This window comes from Physeter macrocephalus, chromosome 12 (assembly GCF_002837175.3).
Source record: "Physeter macrocephalus isolate SW-GA chromosome 12, ASM283717v5, whole genome shotgun sequence".
In the NCBI taxonomy this organism is placed as follows: Eukaryota; Metazoa; Chordata; class Mammalia; order Artiodactyla; family Physeteridae; genus Physeter; species Physeter macrocephalus.
This window is the reverse complement of record NC_041225.1, coordinates 18,881,025-18,900,887: the sequence shown is the minus strand read 5'-3', so window position 1 is coordinate 18,900,887 and position 19,863 is coordinate 18,881,025. Positions and strand designations below refer to the sequence as shown.

The 19,863-nt window shown below is 43.4% G+C and overlaps 1 protein-coding gene across 1 annotated transcript in view; it reads left to right on the top strand.

Annotated features, from left to right (window-relative positions):
- Positions 1 to 19,863, top strand: part of NPAS2 (neuronal PAS domain protein 2) — a 169,364-nt gene that overhangs the window by 72,082 nt on the left and 77,419 nt on the right. Inside the window, exon 2 of the mRNA XM_055089127.1 lies at positions 7,531 to 7,584. Coding sequence (XP_054945102.1) covers positions 7,553 to 7,584 — 32 coding nt within the window. The 5' untranslated portion in view covers positions 7,531 to 7,552. The remainder of the gene's footprint in view (positions 1 to 7,530; positions 7,585 to 19,863) is intronic.

The window sequence follows — 19,863 nt, the reverse complement described above, 5'->3', positions numbered from 1 at the left end:
AAGAACAAAGTTGGAAGGCTCACACTCCATTGATGTCAAGAATTCCTGCAAAACTCCAGGAGTTAAGATAGTGTGGTTCTGGCATAGAAAGAGACAAATACAAGATGCCGCAGGATCAGGAAACATAAGATAACTTAAACAGCAGGTTAGTTATGTTTTCAAATAAAATGCTCAGTGTGTTTCTAGGTGAAGTACCTCTAAGTTTAAACATAGGTCCAACTCTTAATCTGATCAAAGGTCAATAATTATATATCAAAGTCTCAAAACACAGGGAAAATCGTGCATTTTGTGTACTTGTTTTTTTTTTGTTTTTTTTTTTTTTGCGGTACGCGGGCCTCTCACTGTTGTGGCCTCTCCCGTTGCGGAGCACAGGCTCCGGACGCGCAGGCCCAGCGGCCATGGCTCACGGGCCCAGCCGCTCCGCGGCATGTGGGATCTTCCCGGACCGGGGCGCGAACCCGTGTCCCCTGCATCGGCAGGCGGACTCTCAACCACTGCGCCACCAGGGAGGCCCTGTGTACTTGTTTTGAGACTAATAATTGGACCTACCATTTTCAGTTTAGAGATTCTTCATCTGAAAACAGGATACTTGGAAGTTGAAGAAAAACACATTGTGTACATATTATGTGTAAATGTAACTACAGTACGATTTGAAGATAAGTTTATTGCTACTTCAGCAGGTGACTATGGTCAACTTAACAGTGATACAGCCTCTTAATACCCTTGAGATAATGTGATGAGAATGGTACTTCAGGACTTCCCTGGCGGTCCAGTGGTTAAGACTCCGTGCTTCCAATGCAGGGGGTGTAGGTTTGATCCCTGGTCAGGGAACTAAGATCCCACATGCCGCGCGGCCAAAAAAGAAAAAAAAAAAAGAATGATACTTCACCTCTGTGGGCTTTCTCCTAAAAAGCCATCTGCCCAATCTGGGAACAACATCACAGTGATACAGCCTCTTAATACCCTTGAGATAATGTGATGAGAATGGTACTTCAGGACTTCCCTGGCGGTCCAGTGGTTAAGACTCCGTGCTTCCAATGCAGGGGGTGTAGGTTTGATCCCTGGTCAGGGAACTAAGATCCCACATGCCGTGCGGCCAAAAAAGAAAAAAAAAAAGAATGATACTTCACCTCTGTGGGCTTTCTCCTAAAAACCCATCTGCCCAATCTGGGAACAACATCAGACAAACCCAAACTGAGGGACAATCTATAAGTATTCCTCAAAATGGTCAGGTCAAGGTCATAAAAAACAAGGAAAGTCTGAGAAACTGTCATAGCCAAGAGGAGCCTACAGAGACATGACAGCTAGATGGAGTGTGGTTTCCTGGATGGGATACTGGGACAGAGCAAGGACATTAGATTAAAAACCAAGAAAGTATAAATGAAGTGTGGACTTTACTTAATAATAATGTATCAGTATCAGTATTGGTTCGTTAATTGTGACAAATACACCATAGTAGTGTAAGGTATTTATAACAGGGGAAACTGGGTGCAGGATATGTGGGAACTCTCAATACTGTCTTTGCATTTTCTATAAATCTAAAATTGTTCTAAAAAATAAAGTTTATTTTTAAAAATAAGTTTAGGGAATTCCCTGGCGGTCCAGTGGTTAGGACTCCGTGCTCTCACTGCCGAGGGCCCAGGTTCAATCCTTGGCTGGGGAACTAAGATTGCACAAGCTGTGTGGTGTGGCAAAAAAATAAATAAGTCAATTGTAGTTCAATATACTAGCAATGAATACCCCAAAAATGAAATTAAGAAAAAAATTGTATTTAAAAAAATAAGTTTACCCTATGTGTCTGAACTTTAAGGACACCCTATAGATAAATAGAACTGAACAGAGATTCTGTAAATGCACACACATATAGGATCACACAAGATATTTGACAAAGTGACAGTGCAATTGGGAAAGAAATATCTTTGCAATAAATGATCCTGGAACAAGTGAGTATACAGATGGGGGGAAAAAAGGTGATCCTTGACCACTATCTTATACCACACATAAAATTTAATTTGCCATGGAGTGTAAATCAATGTAAAAGCTAACATGATAAAGCTTCTAGAAGAAAACGTAGGATAATTCTTCATGACACCGAGGTGGCAAAGACTTCTTAGGACACAAAAATAAAAAATATATAAATTTATCAAAATTAAAAACCGTTCATCAAAAGACATCATCAAAAAAGTTAAAAGACCAGCCACAGGCTGGGAGAAAATGTTCACAATACATATATCTGGCAAAGTACTTATATCCAAAAGAGAGAAGCTTCTACAGATTAGCATGATGAAGATAAACAGCCCAATTTCTTTAAAAAAGAAGAAGAAGAAGAAAGAAAAGTAGGCAAAACACTTGAACAGACACATCACAAAAGAAGCTGTCTAGACAGAAAATAAGTCCATGAAAAGATGCTCAACATCATTAATCATCAGGGCGATGCAAAATCAAATCCCGATGAGATCCCAAAACATACCCACTAGAATGACTAAAATTAAGAAGACATACCAAGTGTTGGGTGAGAATGTGGAGCCTCTGGAGCTCTCGTGTGCTACTGGTGCAAATATATATAAAACTGTACAGTCACTTTGGGAAACAGTTGGGCAGTTTCTAATATAGTAAGCATATGGCTATACCGTGAGCCAGCAGGTACACTCTTAGTTGTGTATACTCAAAAGAATGAGTGCTTATTTCCACCAAAACACTTGGATTTAACTTATCCTGGTGATGTTAACTTTGACCCCGGGTGAAGGTGGTGTCTGCCAATCTTCTCTACTTATAAAGTTACTATTTTTCTTTTATAATTAATATCTTGAGGGAGATACGTTGAACTATGCAAATAACCTGATTCTCCTCAAACTTTTACCCATTAATTTCAGCATCCATCAGTGGATTTTGCCTGCAACAGTTATTACTTTGGTGTACTGATGGTGATCTTCAATTTCCCTTCTTCCTTCTACATTTATTAATTGAAATTCTTCTGTAAGGGAAACCTGTGCCCTCCTCCATTTATTTATTCATTTAATTATGTACCAGTGGACTCATGAATATTTAGTTTATTCTCTGGGTTAGAATCTATCATTACAGATTTTGTTGTTCCAATAGTTCCAGGCTCTCTTTTCCTCAGCCTCTCATCATTCTCTTTGGTTATTATTTCTTGAGTGGTTAGTTAGTAGATGCAGATGCCTATACTTGAAATCTGGGGAGATGTTACAAGGTGTAAAAAGACTCCAAATAGTTTGTGTTCCAGAAAAAGCCAAGAAACCCAGAACTGGAAGAGCCCCCAAGAAATGAAATGTACTGGGTGTGCTGGGTCTCCTCCCTGTACCCCTTTCCCCATCCCCACCATTCTGTCTGCCCCGGAGGCTCCCCTGTGAGGATGTCGTAAGTAGCCTCCCTCTCTGTCTTCTGGGTGGTGTGGCCGACAGGAGACACCAGTGGGAGATTGGGGAGGGCGGACAAGGAGGTGAGGTATTTATCCCCTCGGCTCCCTTCTTACAAGGTTTCTTCAGGCTGACTGCATCCCTCCACCAAATGCCGCCTCTCCTATGCGACACACTCCTTCCAGGTCCAGGTAACCATTTCCCTCTTGTCCCTTGATGCTTAGAGGTATCAATAGCTCTGCTGACACCCGCCCTAGGTACCTGCACCATCTCTCCTGGTTTCCCTAGCCACCCCACCTCCACACACCTTTACAAACAGCCTCCTTGCAATTAAGTCCTGTTTGCTGTTGGGACTGTGAGAAAGAAACCCCTAAATGTCTAGCCCATCTAGGATGTGTGGTTATCTGGAGTAAAAATACTAGCGCTTTCCACCGTTGTTCATTTTGGGGGTTAATCATATCGACAGTTATTTTCTCAGCTCTAAACAGAATCTCCTTTGCCTCATTGCAGCTCGTTTTCTCTTCCCTGGCCTTCTGTGGTCATTAAAAAAACAAACAAACAAAAAAAACAAACTGCTCAAAATCCTTTTTAATTGGAAATCCTTTTTTAAAAAAATTTTTGTTGAAATATAGTTGATTTATAATGTGTTAGCTTCAGTTATACAGTAAAGTGATTCAGATATATAGATATATATAGATGTATGTATTCTTCTTTTACATTCTCTTCCACTATAGTTATTACGAGACATTGAGTATAGTTACCTGTGCTACACAGTAGGGGCTTGTTGGTTATCTATTTCATATATAAGAATGTGTATATTTTAATCCCAAACTCCTAATTTATTCCTCTCCCCTCCTTTCTTAATTGGAAACTCTTTATACAATTGGGAAAAGTTGCTGTCACCCCTTAAACTTCTCTGTTGTTCCTTTAACCCAAACTCACAGGACTACTTTTCTTCCCCTTTTCCCTCTTTCTTGTGTGCTTTGGGCCCCTCCAGCTCCTCCACATCATGAATTAAAAGAGTGACTCAAAGATACAAGGGGGGAGGGACCCCCGTGTTCCTCATAATAGTCAAAAGGTGGAAAGCAACCCAGGGCCCGTCAACAGAGGATGGATAAACAAAAGGTGGGCCATACATACAGTGGAATATGATTCAGCCTTACAAAGCAAGGGAGTTCTGACACATGCCAAGACATGATGAACCTTGGGGCATTATGCTAAATGACACAAACCCATTACAAAAGGACAAATCCTGTATAATTCCACCAATACGAGGGCCCTAGAGTCGTCAGAATTGTAGAGACAGAAAGTAGAATGGTGGTCATCAGGGGTTGGATGAAGGAAAGTGGGGAGTCAGTGTTTAATGGGGACAGAGTTTCAGTTTTGCAAGATAAAAACTCTGGAGATGGATGGTGATGATGGTTGCACCACAATATGAATGTACTTAATGCTACTGAGCTGTAGAGTTAAAAATGGTAAATTTTATGTTATGTCTACATTACCACAATTGTTTTTTTATGTGCACTTAACTTTTTTAATTTTTAATTTAATTTTTATTTTATATCGGAGTATAGTTGATTTAAAATGTTGTGTTAGTTTTAGGTGTACAACAAAGTGAATCAGTTATACATATACATATATCCATTCTTTTTCAGATTCTTTTCCCGTACAGGTTTTTACAGAATATTGAGTAGAGTTCCTTGTGCTATATTGTAGGTCCTTGTTGTTTATCTATTGTATGCATAGTAGTGTGCATATGTTAATCCCAAAATCCTAATTCACCCCTCCCCCCAACCTTTCCCCTTTGGTAGCCATAAGTTTGTTTTTGAAGTCTGCGAGTCTATTTCTGTTTTGCAAATAAGTTCATTTGTATCATTTTTTGAGATTCCACATATAAGTGGTATTGTATGATATTTGTTTTTCTCTGTCTGACTTACTTCACTTAGTATGGTCATCTCTAGGTCCATCCATATTGCTGCAAATGGCATCATTTCGTTCTTTTTTATGGCTGAGTAGTACTCCATTGCATATATGTACCACGTCTTCTTTAGCCATTCCTCTGTTGATGGGCATGAGGAAGGCATGGGAGACAACAGGTGTGACAAACAGGACATTGGTGTGAGGCTTCTGGGGCAGGTGCTCCTGGGGAGCACAGCTCAGGTGTGTTCTCTTCCCTCAGGTGCAGTGGAGCAGAGGGACTTAGGGGTCAGGTGACAGGAATCGGGCAAGGACATGGGAGGGATGGGAAAGAAGAGAAAGTGCGTGTAGAACATCAGGGCTTCGTGGATTCAGGAAGTGTTTAAGAACAGAGAGAGAGGAATCAGAGCTGCCGCAGTTGATACAGAGTAGCTATTAGTCATTTGTAGGTGTTGCTACAACATTTCATATATGGCAAAGCAACCCCTGTCATCCAAACAGGATTCCAGATCCTCAGCAAAGCAGACCGAAGCCCACATCCTCCCATAAACGTGCTCTGTCCAGGGGTACCTGGTAAGGGGCATGGCTTTTACCCTTTTACCATGGCTGGATCCTGGCTCCTGCCCTCAGCCCACGGGCAGCCACCACTTTCCATGGAGTGCAGACCTGGGGTAGCACATCATTAAATGAATGGACTGCATTTTTCATGTCTTAAAGCTTTGAACAGATTCCATCTGGAAAACATTAAGCAGATGCCTGTTTGCAGATGTGCTAACCCCGTTTTAATTATGACCCAAGCCTCAGCTGCTGAATGGTGTTTCTTGCGAATCTATCACTAAAATATGCCTGCTATTTACCGAATGGGGCTTGTAAGTAAACAGGGGCTGTGACTGCAGAATTCCTTTTCCTCTTTGGCTTAGACTCATGCCTGGGCTCACAGCAGACCCAAAATCACAAAACGAAATTATCTCAGAGAAAAGATTCATTTGTCCCATTAAAAATTTTTATCTAATGTTACAATTTTTATGTATGGTTCTATTGGATTTGCTGTTCGGTTGAGAATTCTTATAATCATGTTCGTGAATGAGAATGACCTATAATAATTCTTTCTGTTAATATCCTTGTCTACTTTTGTTACAAAATTCATACTGGCCTTTTCATAAAATGAATTATTTTCATAAGAAAAAATTGTGATCAGGAACTTGGAGTTTTGAGAGTAAAAGCTTAGTGCATTTGCAAAGTGTTCATTGTGGAGTTCTGACGTCTGGCCCTCTGTTTAGAGACCAGAAGCGTGTGGGTCACGGTGATTCCATTTCTCTGTGGCCCCCACCCTTATCTCCACCACACTTGGCCTCCAGTTCCCCCAACTCTGGCCTCAGGGACACCCTGAAAGTCTTTCTTCATGGAGGGGCTGGAGGGGGACCCCCCCCAGACAGATGGGACTCTGGGAAACGTGTGAAGGAAGAGTAGTCAGGGATGTGGCTCTGAGGGGTGAAGGACCACAGGCCTGCGTGTAGCAGGGGACACCGGGTCAGTGGGCCCAAGAGCCTTTGAGCCTGCGGCCTAGGAGAGTTAGAGGCCCAGGCGATGAGGTTTGGGGCTGTGAGAACATTCCTGGGTTACTTCATTTTTCACATCTGTGTACCTTGACTATCTAGGGAGTGTACGTGCCTTAAAGATAGGAGAGCAGTTATACTCCTTTGGGGCCCCGATCCCTCCAGGCTGCATAAGAGGAGTTTGTGTATTTAAATGAACAGATAAACAAAGAAATGCTCTCCTTTAGAACGTCACGGGCAGCTTGCAGGTTTGAAATAAACAGATGCTTTGTTGAGCTGGGGCCGGAAAGCAGTTCCCAAAGTGTGATCTAGGGACCCAGGGGGGTCCTTGAGGTCAAAACCGTTTTCCTAATGTTTACGTATCATTTGCCTGTTTACTCTCTTGAGTATACAGTGGTCTCTTCCAGAAGCTCTTGGAGTTCTGTTGATGACATCTCTCTGATGCTTAATGGAATATTGTATATTTAAGATTTCACAGTTTTCACCCACATACACAAGAGGTCTTCAGTCCTCAGTCATTTTTGAGAGGGTGCAAAGAGTTGCTGGAACCAGAAGGTTTGAGAACCTGTGGATTAAGGCATGTGATTGAGATCAGACCAAAATGATGGCAGCCAGAAAGACCTGTGAGAAAGGTCAAGAATCAGAGAGTCATCATCTGTTCTTTCTTTGTTTTTTTGCAGGAAAAACTGCAGAGACAATCTAATGGATGAAGATGAGAAAGACAGGGCAAAGAGGTAAGAGGGGCGACTTGCCCGCCCCGGCAGTGTTGTGTGGTCCGCCGTCTGAACCCTCTTGTCCTCACTCTACAGCGGAAAGCACAGCCAGGCAGGCGGCTGGGGCACATGTACTCCTTGAAATACTGCATCGCTTTGCTCAAAAAATTCAAACCGGTTCCCTCAATTTTGTTCCTTACCCAGAAAGTACTGATTGTTTGGGACTTGCCAAGTGGTTTATAGTTTTCACATGTCCATGTGGTGACCCTGTTGACCGGGGCCTCCTTTCAGAAGCCTCCAGTTACTGCATTTCCAGGATGGACACTGCTTGGCAAGGCAGCCTGATTGGAGCCAGGCCAGCCTGGGTTTAAATCCTGGATGTGCCGTCAGGGAGCTGTTGGCCCTGGACAATAATTGCAATAGACATCAGCACGCACTGAACATGGAATAACCATCCTCACTGGGCTAAGCTGTTCCGTATATGGTATCTCAGCCTCCTCACTGGAAAACGGAGGTATCACAGCTGCTTGGCCCTGTTGTCAAGTTGACCAGAAAGCCTCGCTTGGTCACTGGCATGTCTGCACTATTAGAACCATGTCCATGCTTATTCCTTCACTGGACCTTTATTGAACACCTACTGTATATGAGGTGGAGTCATAAAGTAGATATTTTGTATTTATTTTATTTTATTTTTTGGCCTCACTGTGGGGCATGCGGGATCTTAGTTCCCTGACCAGGGATTGATCCAGTGCCCCCTGCGTTGGAAGTGTGGAGTCTTAACTACGGGACCGCCAGGGAAGTCCCCCATCAAGTGGATATTTTGAAGGTGGAGGCCCGTCGGATGTTATCTATCTCGCACGATCAGACCGAGTTGGCAGTGACCACACCAGGCTCTGGGGAAATAAAGATGAATAAGAGGCGTGCCCACGAGGAGGGCCCAGGTGAATGGTGGTGGTGGGTAGGTGACCACAGATCATTAGGCTGCACGGTGACAGGCCCAGCAGTGGTGTCCTGTGGTGACACAGGATGTCCTGTCTCAGGAAGGCCTTCGCTCAGGCCCGGAGCACTAGCCTCCTCCCTCCAGGCTCTTTCCTCTCTGCCCCCGCCACTGCCTGTGGCTGGCAGCTCCCCCCGCCCTCTGACGGCCTCTTTTTTTTTTTTTTAATTTTTTGCGGTACGCGGGCCTCTCACTGTTGTGGCCTCTCCCGTTGCGGAGCACAGGCTCCGGACGCGCAGGCTCAGCGGCCACGGCTCACGGGCCCAGCCGCTCCGCGGCACGTGGGATCTTCCCGGCCCGGGGCACGAACCCGCGTCCCCTGCATCGGCAGGCGGACTCTCAACCACTGCGCCACCAGGGAAGCCCTGACAGCCTCTTAAACACCTACAGGGCTGAAGGGTTTGCCTACCTCCCTTCACAGAGCCCACCTACAGAATCCTCCACTTTCGAATGACGGAGCCCTCAGAAGCCGCCCAGTTCAGCAGCCCCGGGGGTGTCTGTCCTTCCACGTCACCTGGTGCGGGGGCAGCCATGAGAACAGTAAATCTCCAGCCGCCCAGACCTATGAGACCTGAACCTCCCGCTGTGGGGCGCAGGGGGAGTGTGCACTGGTTGTTAATTTCCCAAATATTTCCTTAAGAACATCAGGGGGCGGGGCAATGCCAGAGGGGTAGCAAACCAGGTTGGCGTGGAGTGAGGATTGTTGGAGCTGGAGGACCAGCACTGGCCGTTCATCGCGCTCTAAACCTCTCCTTTTCCGTAGGCTTGCAAATATTCCGTGATAGCAAGGTAAACAAACAATAATACGAGGAACTCCCCGGATTATTCTGGACTAACAGGCCCATCACTTGGCACTGGGGACCATGGCTCCCTTAGGCCACCACCTACAAGGGCTGTAAGATCCACGTGGGTCCCAAGCAACATGCAAACGAATAGATCAGACGAGACCAAACTGGAACGGAGTCCTTAGGCCCTCTCTCCCTGGCAGGCTTCCAGCTCTCTGCTCTGGGGCATCTCGCCTCTTGGTTGCCTGCCAGGTCGCTGTGGAGACAGGGCAGGAGGCAGAGGCCTGAGCTGCATTCCTGGCTGGCCCTGTCCTACCTGATGGATTCCAATAAGCCCCTTCACCTCGCCAAGGCTCCACCTTCTCAGCTGCAACACGAGGGTCATCATTTCTGCCCTGCCCTCCTCTCGGGCTATTTTGGGAACAGCCACAAAATACACCAAGACGCTTTTTATTTTTTAAGTATTAATCGCTACCTGTATGTGAAGATGCAGGACATTTTCCGTTAACACATTTATAAGCTATTTCCATTAGCAATAATGAAAAGGTCAGTGGTGCCGGCCGGTGGTCGCTGGGCGTGTCCTGTGTGCCCTGGTAACTTTCGGGTGCACAGTACCAGGCTAAGTACTTTTCTCTACATTATATCAACTCCTCCACATTCCTTTGAGGTGTGTATCATCGTTATTCCCATTTTACAGATGAGGAAACTAAGGCCCAATAAGGTTAAGTAACTTGTCAAACACCCTAAAGCTCTAACAAGTAGCAGAAGTGGAAGATAAATACAGGCTTCCTAAACCTTGGGCTCTGTTCTTATTCTCCGGACCACACACATATCTCTTCACATGAGAACTAATTCGGTCTGTCCGGCAGGTCCAGACCGTGTCCTGATGTGACTTTGAGTCCATAGGAGTTTGGCTTTTGCCATGGCATCATCTTTAATGTCACCCCCAGGCCCACAGTCTTAGCCCTGTCTTTTTACTGCTCGGCTTACCTCAAAATCAAGAAGAGGTAAAATGCATGTTTAGGCTCTACCATACTCGGAGATCATCCAGTATAGATATGCCAATAAAATCTTGGCTAAAAATTCTTAGAAATCCAATTGTATGCACTCTCTTTCCATTTATTCCCATCCCCATTTGCTTTGAGCCGTGGGCACCCATGCCACCAAATTGCGTGTTTGGAAACCTCCCAGCACAGACACCGGGCAGTGAGGCTGCTTGGACCTCACTCTCCTCTTGTCCTCAGATGGGGAAACGGGTTTTAGAATGTTTAGGAATACCCAGATCTCTTTGCCAGAATAGCAGCAATAATGCAGTATTCTTCGTAACACTTGGGGGAAAAAACACAAGGACAAAACAAACACAGTCCTAAAATTGTATCACTTCCAAAGCCTCTAGCTATGTGGGTTTTATAGCAGCAACATGGGAGGCCCTTCCTCTAATCCCACCTGGAGGTCTGATATGAATTGTTTTCACTCTCGGTATTTTTGATGAGATTAGAAATGTTTAGCTTCAGATCAGATCTCTCGTTGTCTCCAGAAAACATGAGCTATATTAGACAAGGTTTTCAAAGCTTTGGGGAATTCATGATTTATTTGGATTGTTTGATCAAGTATTCTAAACCAGGACACGGATCCACTTTCTGCTGTGAATTTCCATGTAAATCCAGTGAGTATTGAGCGCCCTATTGTGTGTACAGAACTATGTGCTTTTTCTTTAGGGAAGATGTAAAAACATGGTCCTTGTACTCAGAAAAGAAACGGTTTGATTGAGAGACAGTTGGATCCCTAGATAATGAGGCACAGTTTACCAGCCATAAGCACATTTTTTTCTAATTCTGATGTGACACTGGCTGGCGGTGTGTGTGTGTCATCCAGGAAGTAGTGTGGTGTGGCAGGAAGTGCATGGGCTTAGAATCAGACAGTCCCAGCTTTGATTCTTTGCCACTTTTACTTTCCATCCTTAGACGAGCTAAAAAACCTCTCCTAGCCTCAGTTTCCTACTCTGTAAAATGGGGGTGTTAATAGCACCCTCTTCCTAGGGTTATGGCAGGAACTCAATGGAGCTCTGTATAAGACCCTAGCACAGTGCAGGGTACACAGTGCTAATAAGAAAAGCTATAACACTTCTGGGGCACACACACTGCGTGTCTGCAGTGTTTTACGTGCATTAACTCTAAACCTCGACATAGGTTATTTTTAGTCCCATTTTGCAGTGGAGAAACCGGAGGCTGAGGAGTCATGCAGGCAGGCAGGGGCAGGCAGGGATTCACGTTCAGGCATCAGGTCCTAAAGTCTAGGCTCCTGACAACTTCTCATGACATGATTCACCCACGTGCCCAAGGGGTGGGGACAGAAAGCACTGGTGAGAGTCTCCACTTTCCAAAGAAAGCAAGCTTCTGTAACTGGGCAGTATTGTAAAATACAGCTCGCTCCATTTCTTGACAGAACTGAATGCTAAGAAGAAAGTCTTTCATGTGAGCCCCCTTTAATCCAATATTAAATGGTCAGTTCATTGGCATTAATTAAAATTACATTATCTCTTATCAGTGAAGGTCTGTTTCCATAACCTCATGCATTTTCACGGAGGGAGGGAGGATGGGTGGTGAGTTTAAAATTGTGCTGCCCCTTGCAGGACATTTGGTCCTGTCCAAAATGTCCATGAGACACTTGGTCCATAAGATATTTGGTCCACGCCAAAAGGCCCTTGAAATTTGGTCCTATCCAAAACATCCATGAACATATTTGGTCCATGCCAAATGGTTTTGGACAGGACCAAAATATCAAGGACCTTTTGGCATGGACCAGATGTCTCCCTGGAAGTTTTGGATAGGACCAAATTTCAAGGATATTTTGGCGTGGACCAAGCACCTTACGGACCAGATGTCTTATGGATGTTTTGGACAGGACCAAGTGTTTGCTAACTATGTCTCCTTTTTTTAAAATCATTGTATAGTTGATTTCCAATGTTGTGTTAGTTTCAGGTGTACAGCAAAGTGATTCAGTTATACATACATATATATCCATAATACATACATATTTTTTTCAGATTTGTTTCCCGTTTTCAGATTCTTTTCCATTTTAGGTTATTACAGGATATTGAGTATAATTCCCTGTGCTATACAGTAGATCCTGTTGTTTATCTATTTTATATATAGTAGTTTGTATATGTTAATTCCAAATTCCTAGTTTATCCCTCCCCCCCTTCCCCTTTGGTAACCATAAGTTTGTTTTCTGTCTGAGTCTGTTTCTGTTTTGTAAATAAGTTCATTTATATCATTTTTGAGATACCACATATGAGTGATATCATATGGTGTTTGTCTTTCTCGTATGACTGACTTCACTTAGTGTGATAACCTCTAACCTTCATCCATATTGCTGCAAATGGCAAAATTTCATTCTTTTTTGTGGCCTTTTGTCAATAAGGATCAGGAGTGTCAGGCAAGAGTAGCTGCTTCTTGGAGTTCTCTACTGGGCGAGTGCTGGTTCTGAAACACAAGTTAGACCATTATATTATTCTTTGACCCTAATCCTTAGTCTCAACACCAGTGAAATGGTTCAGGCAAGAGGGAGGAGTTAAAACACAACAAATAAGAAGCTTATACATGCAGGTTTTTTAAGAAATTTATTTATTTATTGTTGGCTGCGTTGGGTCTTCGTTGCTGTGCACGGGTTTTCTCTAGTTGGGGCGAGAGGGGTCTATTCTTCAGTGCGGTGCGCAGGTTTCTCGTTGCGGTGGCTTCTCTTGTTGGGGAGCACGGGCTTCGGTAGTTGTGGCACGCAGGCTCAGTAGTTGTGGCACGCACGCTCAGTAGTTGTGGCTCGTGGGCTCTAGAGCGCAGGCTCAGTAGTTGTGGCACACAGGCTTAGCTGCTCCACAGCACGTGGGATCTTCCTGGACCAGGGCTCGAACCCGTGTCCCCTGCATTGGCAGGCGGACTCTTAACCACTGCGCCACCATGTAAGTCTCTACGTGCAGTTTTGCAGAAGCAGGCATTGCAGAAGGAAAAGCTTCAGCATTGGGAGGCTGGTTGTTACTTCCGGTCCCTCCTGGGGGTGTTGGTTGATGTGGACCAATGACAGCTGCCATTCCATCACCCTCGCATCAGGATTGGTTAACTAAGCATGTGAGCAAGTGGAAGATACAGAAGGGGAAACGTAGCATTACCCTGCCCTCCAAGAGCTTTTAGGCAGGTTGGGGGCATCCTCCAAGCATAAAGGGGAAGGAACATACCCGAGGGGGTCTGTGTACGGCAGAGCCAAGAGGATGATCAGAATTTGTGGCTCTGCTTTCTCAGCCGGGTGTCCTTTCGTGGAGAGGAACTTGGTTAAGAGGAGAGACTGACCTCATTGTTTCATTTCTCTGTTGTAAATTATGTAGGTGTAACAGGAAAGGCCGGCCTGCACCGTGAAGGTTGTAGCCCACTTGGAGGACTTCTGCCCTGTGCACACTTGCTGATGCCCCTGTGTCAGGCTCAGTGCGGAGTGAAAAAGCCTGGCCCTGGGCAATGCATGTAGCTCTTCCCAGCTGGAGCCCATCTATCATGCTAATTTTGCTGTGTTTTTCTTTCTTAGGCTCCTGACTGGGTGTTACCTACATCATCATAAGCCCACACACGGGGAAAAAACGGCAGTAAAAAATTTGAGGCTCCTTTCTGTCTGTTTTATTTGGTGATTAAGGCAGCAGCAGGCATGGCGAGAACATAGTGGTATCAGGACACACGATTCATTCCTATTACCCTGTAGTTTCCAGATGAGTGACTCTGCATTCAAAGCAAAGGGGAGGGTAGCAGTATACTTGCAGGCAGAATGCTAATTCTTACTGTGGCCCAGTAAACAGAGACGGGAACGGTGCCTCCTTCTGTTTGGGGCTCTTGGCTTTCACCCTAGTGGGGTCCCTCGGTTGACAAGAAGACTTGTCAGAAGGAGAAATGTTTTCCTGGTAGGCCTAGAAACTTGGGACTGTCCCAGCTCAGGGAGACCTGGCACCTTCCTGGGGGCATCTGAGGCAAAGGGCAATTTCCTAAACTCCCTTTCAATCATTTCAATAAATTTTACTTTTCTAATTTTCATTTTATATTGGAGTATAGTTGATTAACAATGTTCAGTTTCAGGTGTACAGCAAAGTGATTCAGTTATACATATACATGTATCTACTCTTTTTTTTTTTTTTTTTTTGGCTGCATTGGGTCTTGGTTGCTGCGTGCGGGCTTTCTCTAGTTGCGGCGAGAGGAGGCTACTCTTCGTTGTGGTGCGCGGGCTTCTCATTGCGGTGACTTCTCTTGCTGCGGAGCACGGGCTCTAGGCGCACAGGCTTCAGTAGTTGTGGCACGCAGGCTCAGGAGTTGTGGCTCGCGGGCTCTAGAGTGCAGGCTCAGTAGTTGTGGTGCATGGGCTTAGTTGCTTCACGGCATATGGGATCTTCCTGGACCAGGGATCGAACCCGTGTCCCCTGCACTGGCAGGCGGATTCTTAACCACTGTGCCACCAGGGAAGTCCCGTACCTACTCTTTTTCAAGTTCTTTTCCCATTTAGGTTATTACAGAATATTGAGCAGAGTTCCCTGTGCTATACAGTAGGTTAGGGTTGGTTATCTATTTTAAATATAGCAGTGTGTACATGTCAACCCCAAACTCCCAGTCTATTTTTTTTTGTCTGAATGCTTTATTTTTTTTTTTTCAATTGGGGTATAATTGATTTACAATGTTGTTAGTTTCAGGTGTACAGCAAAGTGAATCTGTTATAAAAATACATATATCCACGCTTTTTTTTAGATTCTTTTCCCATATAGGCCATTACAGAGTATTGAGTAGAGTTCCCTGTGCTATACAGTAGGTCCTTATTAGTTATCTATTTCATATATAGTGGTGTGTATGTATCAGTCCCAATCTTCCAATTTATCCGTACCCCCCTTCCCCGCTTATCCCCCAGTAACCATAAGTTTGTTTTCTACATCTGTAACTCTGTTCTGGTTTTGTAGATAAGTTCATTTGTAGCCCTTTCTTAGACTCCACATATAAGCAGTATCATATAATATTTGTCTTTCTCTGTCAGACTTACTTCACTCAGTATGATAATCTCTAGTCCATCCATGTTGCAGCAAATGGCATTATTTCGTTCTTTTTTATGGCTGTGTAATATTCCATTGTATGTACGTACCACATCTTTATTCATTCCTCTGTTGATGGACATTTAGGTTGCTTCCATGTCCTGGCTATTGTGAATAGTGCTGCAATGAACATTGGGGTACATGTATCTTTTCGAATTATGGTTTTCTCCTGATATATGCCCAGGAGTGGAATTGCTGGATCGTATGGTAGCTCTATTTTCAGTTTTTTAAGGAACCTCCATACTGTTCTCCATAGTGGCTGCACCAGTTTACATTCCCACCAACAGTGTAGGAGGGTTCCCTTTTCTCCACACCCTCTCCAGCATTTATTGTTTGTAGACGGCTATTCTGACTGGTGTGAGGTTATACCTCATTTTAGTTTTGATTTGCATTTCTCTAATAATTAGTGATGTTGAGCATCTTTTCATGTGCTTTTTAACCATTGTCTTTGGAGAAATGTCTATTTAGGTCTTCTGCCCACTTTTTGATTGGGTTGTTTGTTTTTTTAATATTGAGCTGCATGAGCTGTTTATATATTTTGGAGATTAATTCTTTGTTAATTCGTTTGCAAATATTTTCTCCCATTCTGAGGGTTTTCTTTTCATTTTGTTTATGGTTTCCTTCATTGTGCAAAAGCTTTTAAGTTTAATTGGGTCCCATTTGTTTATTTTTGTTTTTATTTCGTTATTCTAGGAGGTGGATTGAAAAAGATCTTGCTCCGATTTATGTCAGAGAGTATTCTCCCTATGTTTTCCTCTAAAAGTTTTATAGTATCGGCCTTACATTTAGGTCTTGAATCCATTTGGAGTTTATTTTTGTGTATGGTGTTAAGGTGTGTTCTAATTTCATTCTTTTATGTGTAGCTGTCCAGTTTTCCCAGCACCACTTATTAAAGAGACTGTCTTTTCTCCATTGTATATTCTTGCCTCCTCTGTCATAGATTAGATGACCATAAGTGTGTGGGTTTCTCCCAACCTATTTTAAATTGAAAAAGGATGCTCGGAAGTCCACCATCTTGAAAATGCAGCCTTCCTTCAGAAAAGTCTAAACATTTCTCTTAGAATTTCGGTAACAAGTTCCTAAGGATTGTGCTCCCATGAAATCCTCCCCGCAGGTAAACATTAAGTAAGAATCACTAGGAAATGAGGCCAGCTTCCCATTTAAGCCTCAACATTTTCTGATAACTCTGGTTAAGAGTCAAGATGTCCCCGTTACATCTCACAAGAGAAGAACAGGCTCAGTGGAGCTCATTCATGCCCCAAATGCTTAGTCGGGGCTGTGCAGTAGAAAACAGACTGAGTTGCCAGGTTTTTCTGAGATGAGAGTGGCACCAGCCTGACCCATCTTGATCCCTGTGGGGTGACTTCCCTTCCCCACCCTCCCATACAGATGACGTTCTCTCTCTCTCTTTTTTTTTTTCTTCTGATGTTCTCTTCTTGAACCAAGTTGCTGAAGGCTCCTGGGTTCGGTGGTGCCCGCAAACCCCGCTGCCTTGGTGTGCAAGGATGCTGCATGGTTATGGAAATGAGGAGGGGTGAGCCGGCCCTTAAATGGGCCTTGCTTTATGCGAGAGTTTCCCAAAATGTATTCTAGGAAACTCTAATCCCAGGAAGTGCCCTCAAAAACACGTTTGAGCCATGCTGTTTACTGTTTCTCCCTTTTGGAAAGTTTCAGGGCTTCTTAGCACATGAAAGGTACTATGGCTACAATTAGCACATAAGCAAACCAAACTTTGTTCCATGTTATGTCATGCTGCATTGAAAAAAAATTATCTGGAAAAAAATTTTTAAAATAGTAACAACAAAACAAACTTCTCTGTCTACAGTCCTTCCCCTTTCTCCAAATAATTCTTCATGATTTTCCATGGAAGACCCTTAGCCCGATACTGTCTTATGCAGTAGGCATGTCAACTTTATTCCCATCATTTTGGGTATGTTTTCTTACACATAAACAATACCAAAACAACACTTGAAAAATACTGAAATGTTGGGACTTCTCTGGTGGCACAGTGGCTGAGAATCCGCCTACCAATGCAGGGGACACGGGTTCAAGCTCTGGTCCAGGAAGATCCCACATGCCGCGAAGCAACTAAGCCCGTGAGCCATAACTACTGAGCCTGCGCTCTAGAGCCCGCGAGCCGCAACTACTGAGCCCACGCACCACAGCTACTGAAGCCCACGTGCCTAGAGCCCATGCTCTGCAACAAGAGAAGCCACCACAATGAGAAGCCCGCGCATCGCAATGAAGAGTAGCCCCCACTCAACACAACTAGAGAAAGCCCGCGCACAGCAACGAAGACCCAACACAGCCCAAAATAAATAAATAAATTTATTTTTTAAAAAAAGAAAAATACTGAAATGTTTGAAGAAGTAAACAAGGTTGATTTATAATCATATCACCTAGAGATACAGACACTGTTAATGTTTTGACATATTTCCCATCATGTTTTTCTACATTTCCATCAAATTCTAACAGGAACACTCTTTTTAAAATTTATTTTATTGAAGTATAGTTGATTTACAGTGTTGTTAATTTCTGCTGTGTAGTAAAGTGACTCAGTTATATGTATATATACATTCTTTTTCATATTCTTTTCCATTATGGTTTATCACCAGATATTGAACATAGTTCCCTGTGTAGGACCTTGTTGTTTATCCATTCTATATATAATAATAGTTTGCATTTGCTAACCCCAAACTCCCACTCCATCCCTCCCCCACCCCCCATCCCCCTGGCAACCACCAGTCTGTTCTCTGTCTCTGAGTCTCTTTCTGTTTCACAGATAAGTTCATTTGTGTCATATTTTAGATTCCACATCTAAGTGATATCATATGGTATTTGTCTTTCTGACTTACTTAGTTGGATCACTTTAGGTTCCATCTGTGTTGCTGCAAATGGCATTATTTCATTCTTTTTATAGCTGAGTAATATTCCATTGTATATACGTACCACATCTTCTTTATCCTTTCATCTGTTGATGGACACTTAAGTTTCCATGTCTTGGCTATTGTAAATAGTGCTGCTATGAACATAGGGGTGCATGTATCATTTTGAATTACAGTTTTGTCTGGATATATGCCCAGGAGCGGGATTGATGGATCATATGGTAACTCTATTTTCAGTTTTCTGAGGAACTTCCATACTGTTTTCCGTAGTGGCTGCGCCAATTTACATAACAGGAATATTCTTTTTTTTTTTAATTAAAAAAAAATTTTAATTTTATTTATTTTTTTATACAGCAGGTTCTTATTAGTCATCAGTTTTATACACATCAGTGTATACATGTCAATCCCAATCGCCCATTTCAGCACACCACCATCCCCACCCCGCAACGGCTTTCCCCCCTTGGTGTCCATACGTTTGTTCTCTAAATCTGTGTCTCAACTTCTGCCCTGCAAACCGGTTCATCTGTACCATTTTTCTAGGTTCCACATACATGCGTTAATATATGATATTTGTTTTTCTCTCTCTGACTTAATTTACTCTGTATGACAGTCTCTAGATCCATCCACATCTCAACAAATGACTCAGTTTCGTTCCTTTTTATGGCTGAGTAATATTCCATTGTATATATGTACCACAGCTTCTTTATCCATTCGTCTGTCGATGGGCATTTAGGTTGCTTCCGTGACCTGGCTATTGTAAACAGTGCTGCAATGAACATTGGGGTGCATGTGTCTTTTTGAATTATGGTTTTCTCTGGGTATATGCCCAGTAGTGGGATTGCTGGATCATATGGTAATTCTATTTTTAGTTTTTTAAGGAACCTCCATACTGTTCTCCATAGTGGCTGTATCAATTTACATTCCCACCAACAGTGCAAGAGGGTTCCCTTTTCTCCACACCCTCTCCAGCATTTATTGTTTCTAGATTTTTTGATGATGGCCATTCTGACCGGTGTGAGATGATATCTCATTGTAGTTTTGATTTGAATTTCTCTAATAATTAGTGATGTTGAGCAGCTTTTCATGTGCTTCTTGGCCATGTGTATGTCTTCTTTGGAGAAATGTCTATTTAGGTCTTCTGCCCATTTTTGGATTGGGTTGTTTGTTTCTTTAATATTGAGCTGCATGAGTTGTTTATATATTTTGGAGATTAATCTTTTGTCCGTTGATTCGTTTGCAAATATTTTCTTTTTTTTTTTTTAGGATTTTTTTTAACATCTTTATTGGAGTATAACTGTTTTACAATGGTGAGTTAGTTTCTGCTTTACAACAAAGTGAATCGGTTATACATATACATATGTTCCCACATCTCTTCCCTCTTGCGTCATCCTCCCTCCCACCCTCCCTATCCCCCCACCAGGTGGTCACAAACCACCTAGCTGATCTCCCTGTGCTATGCAGCTGCTTCCCACTAGCTATCTACTTTACATTTGGTAGTGTATATATGTCCATGCCACTCTCTCACTT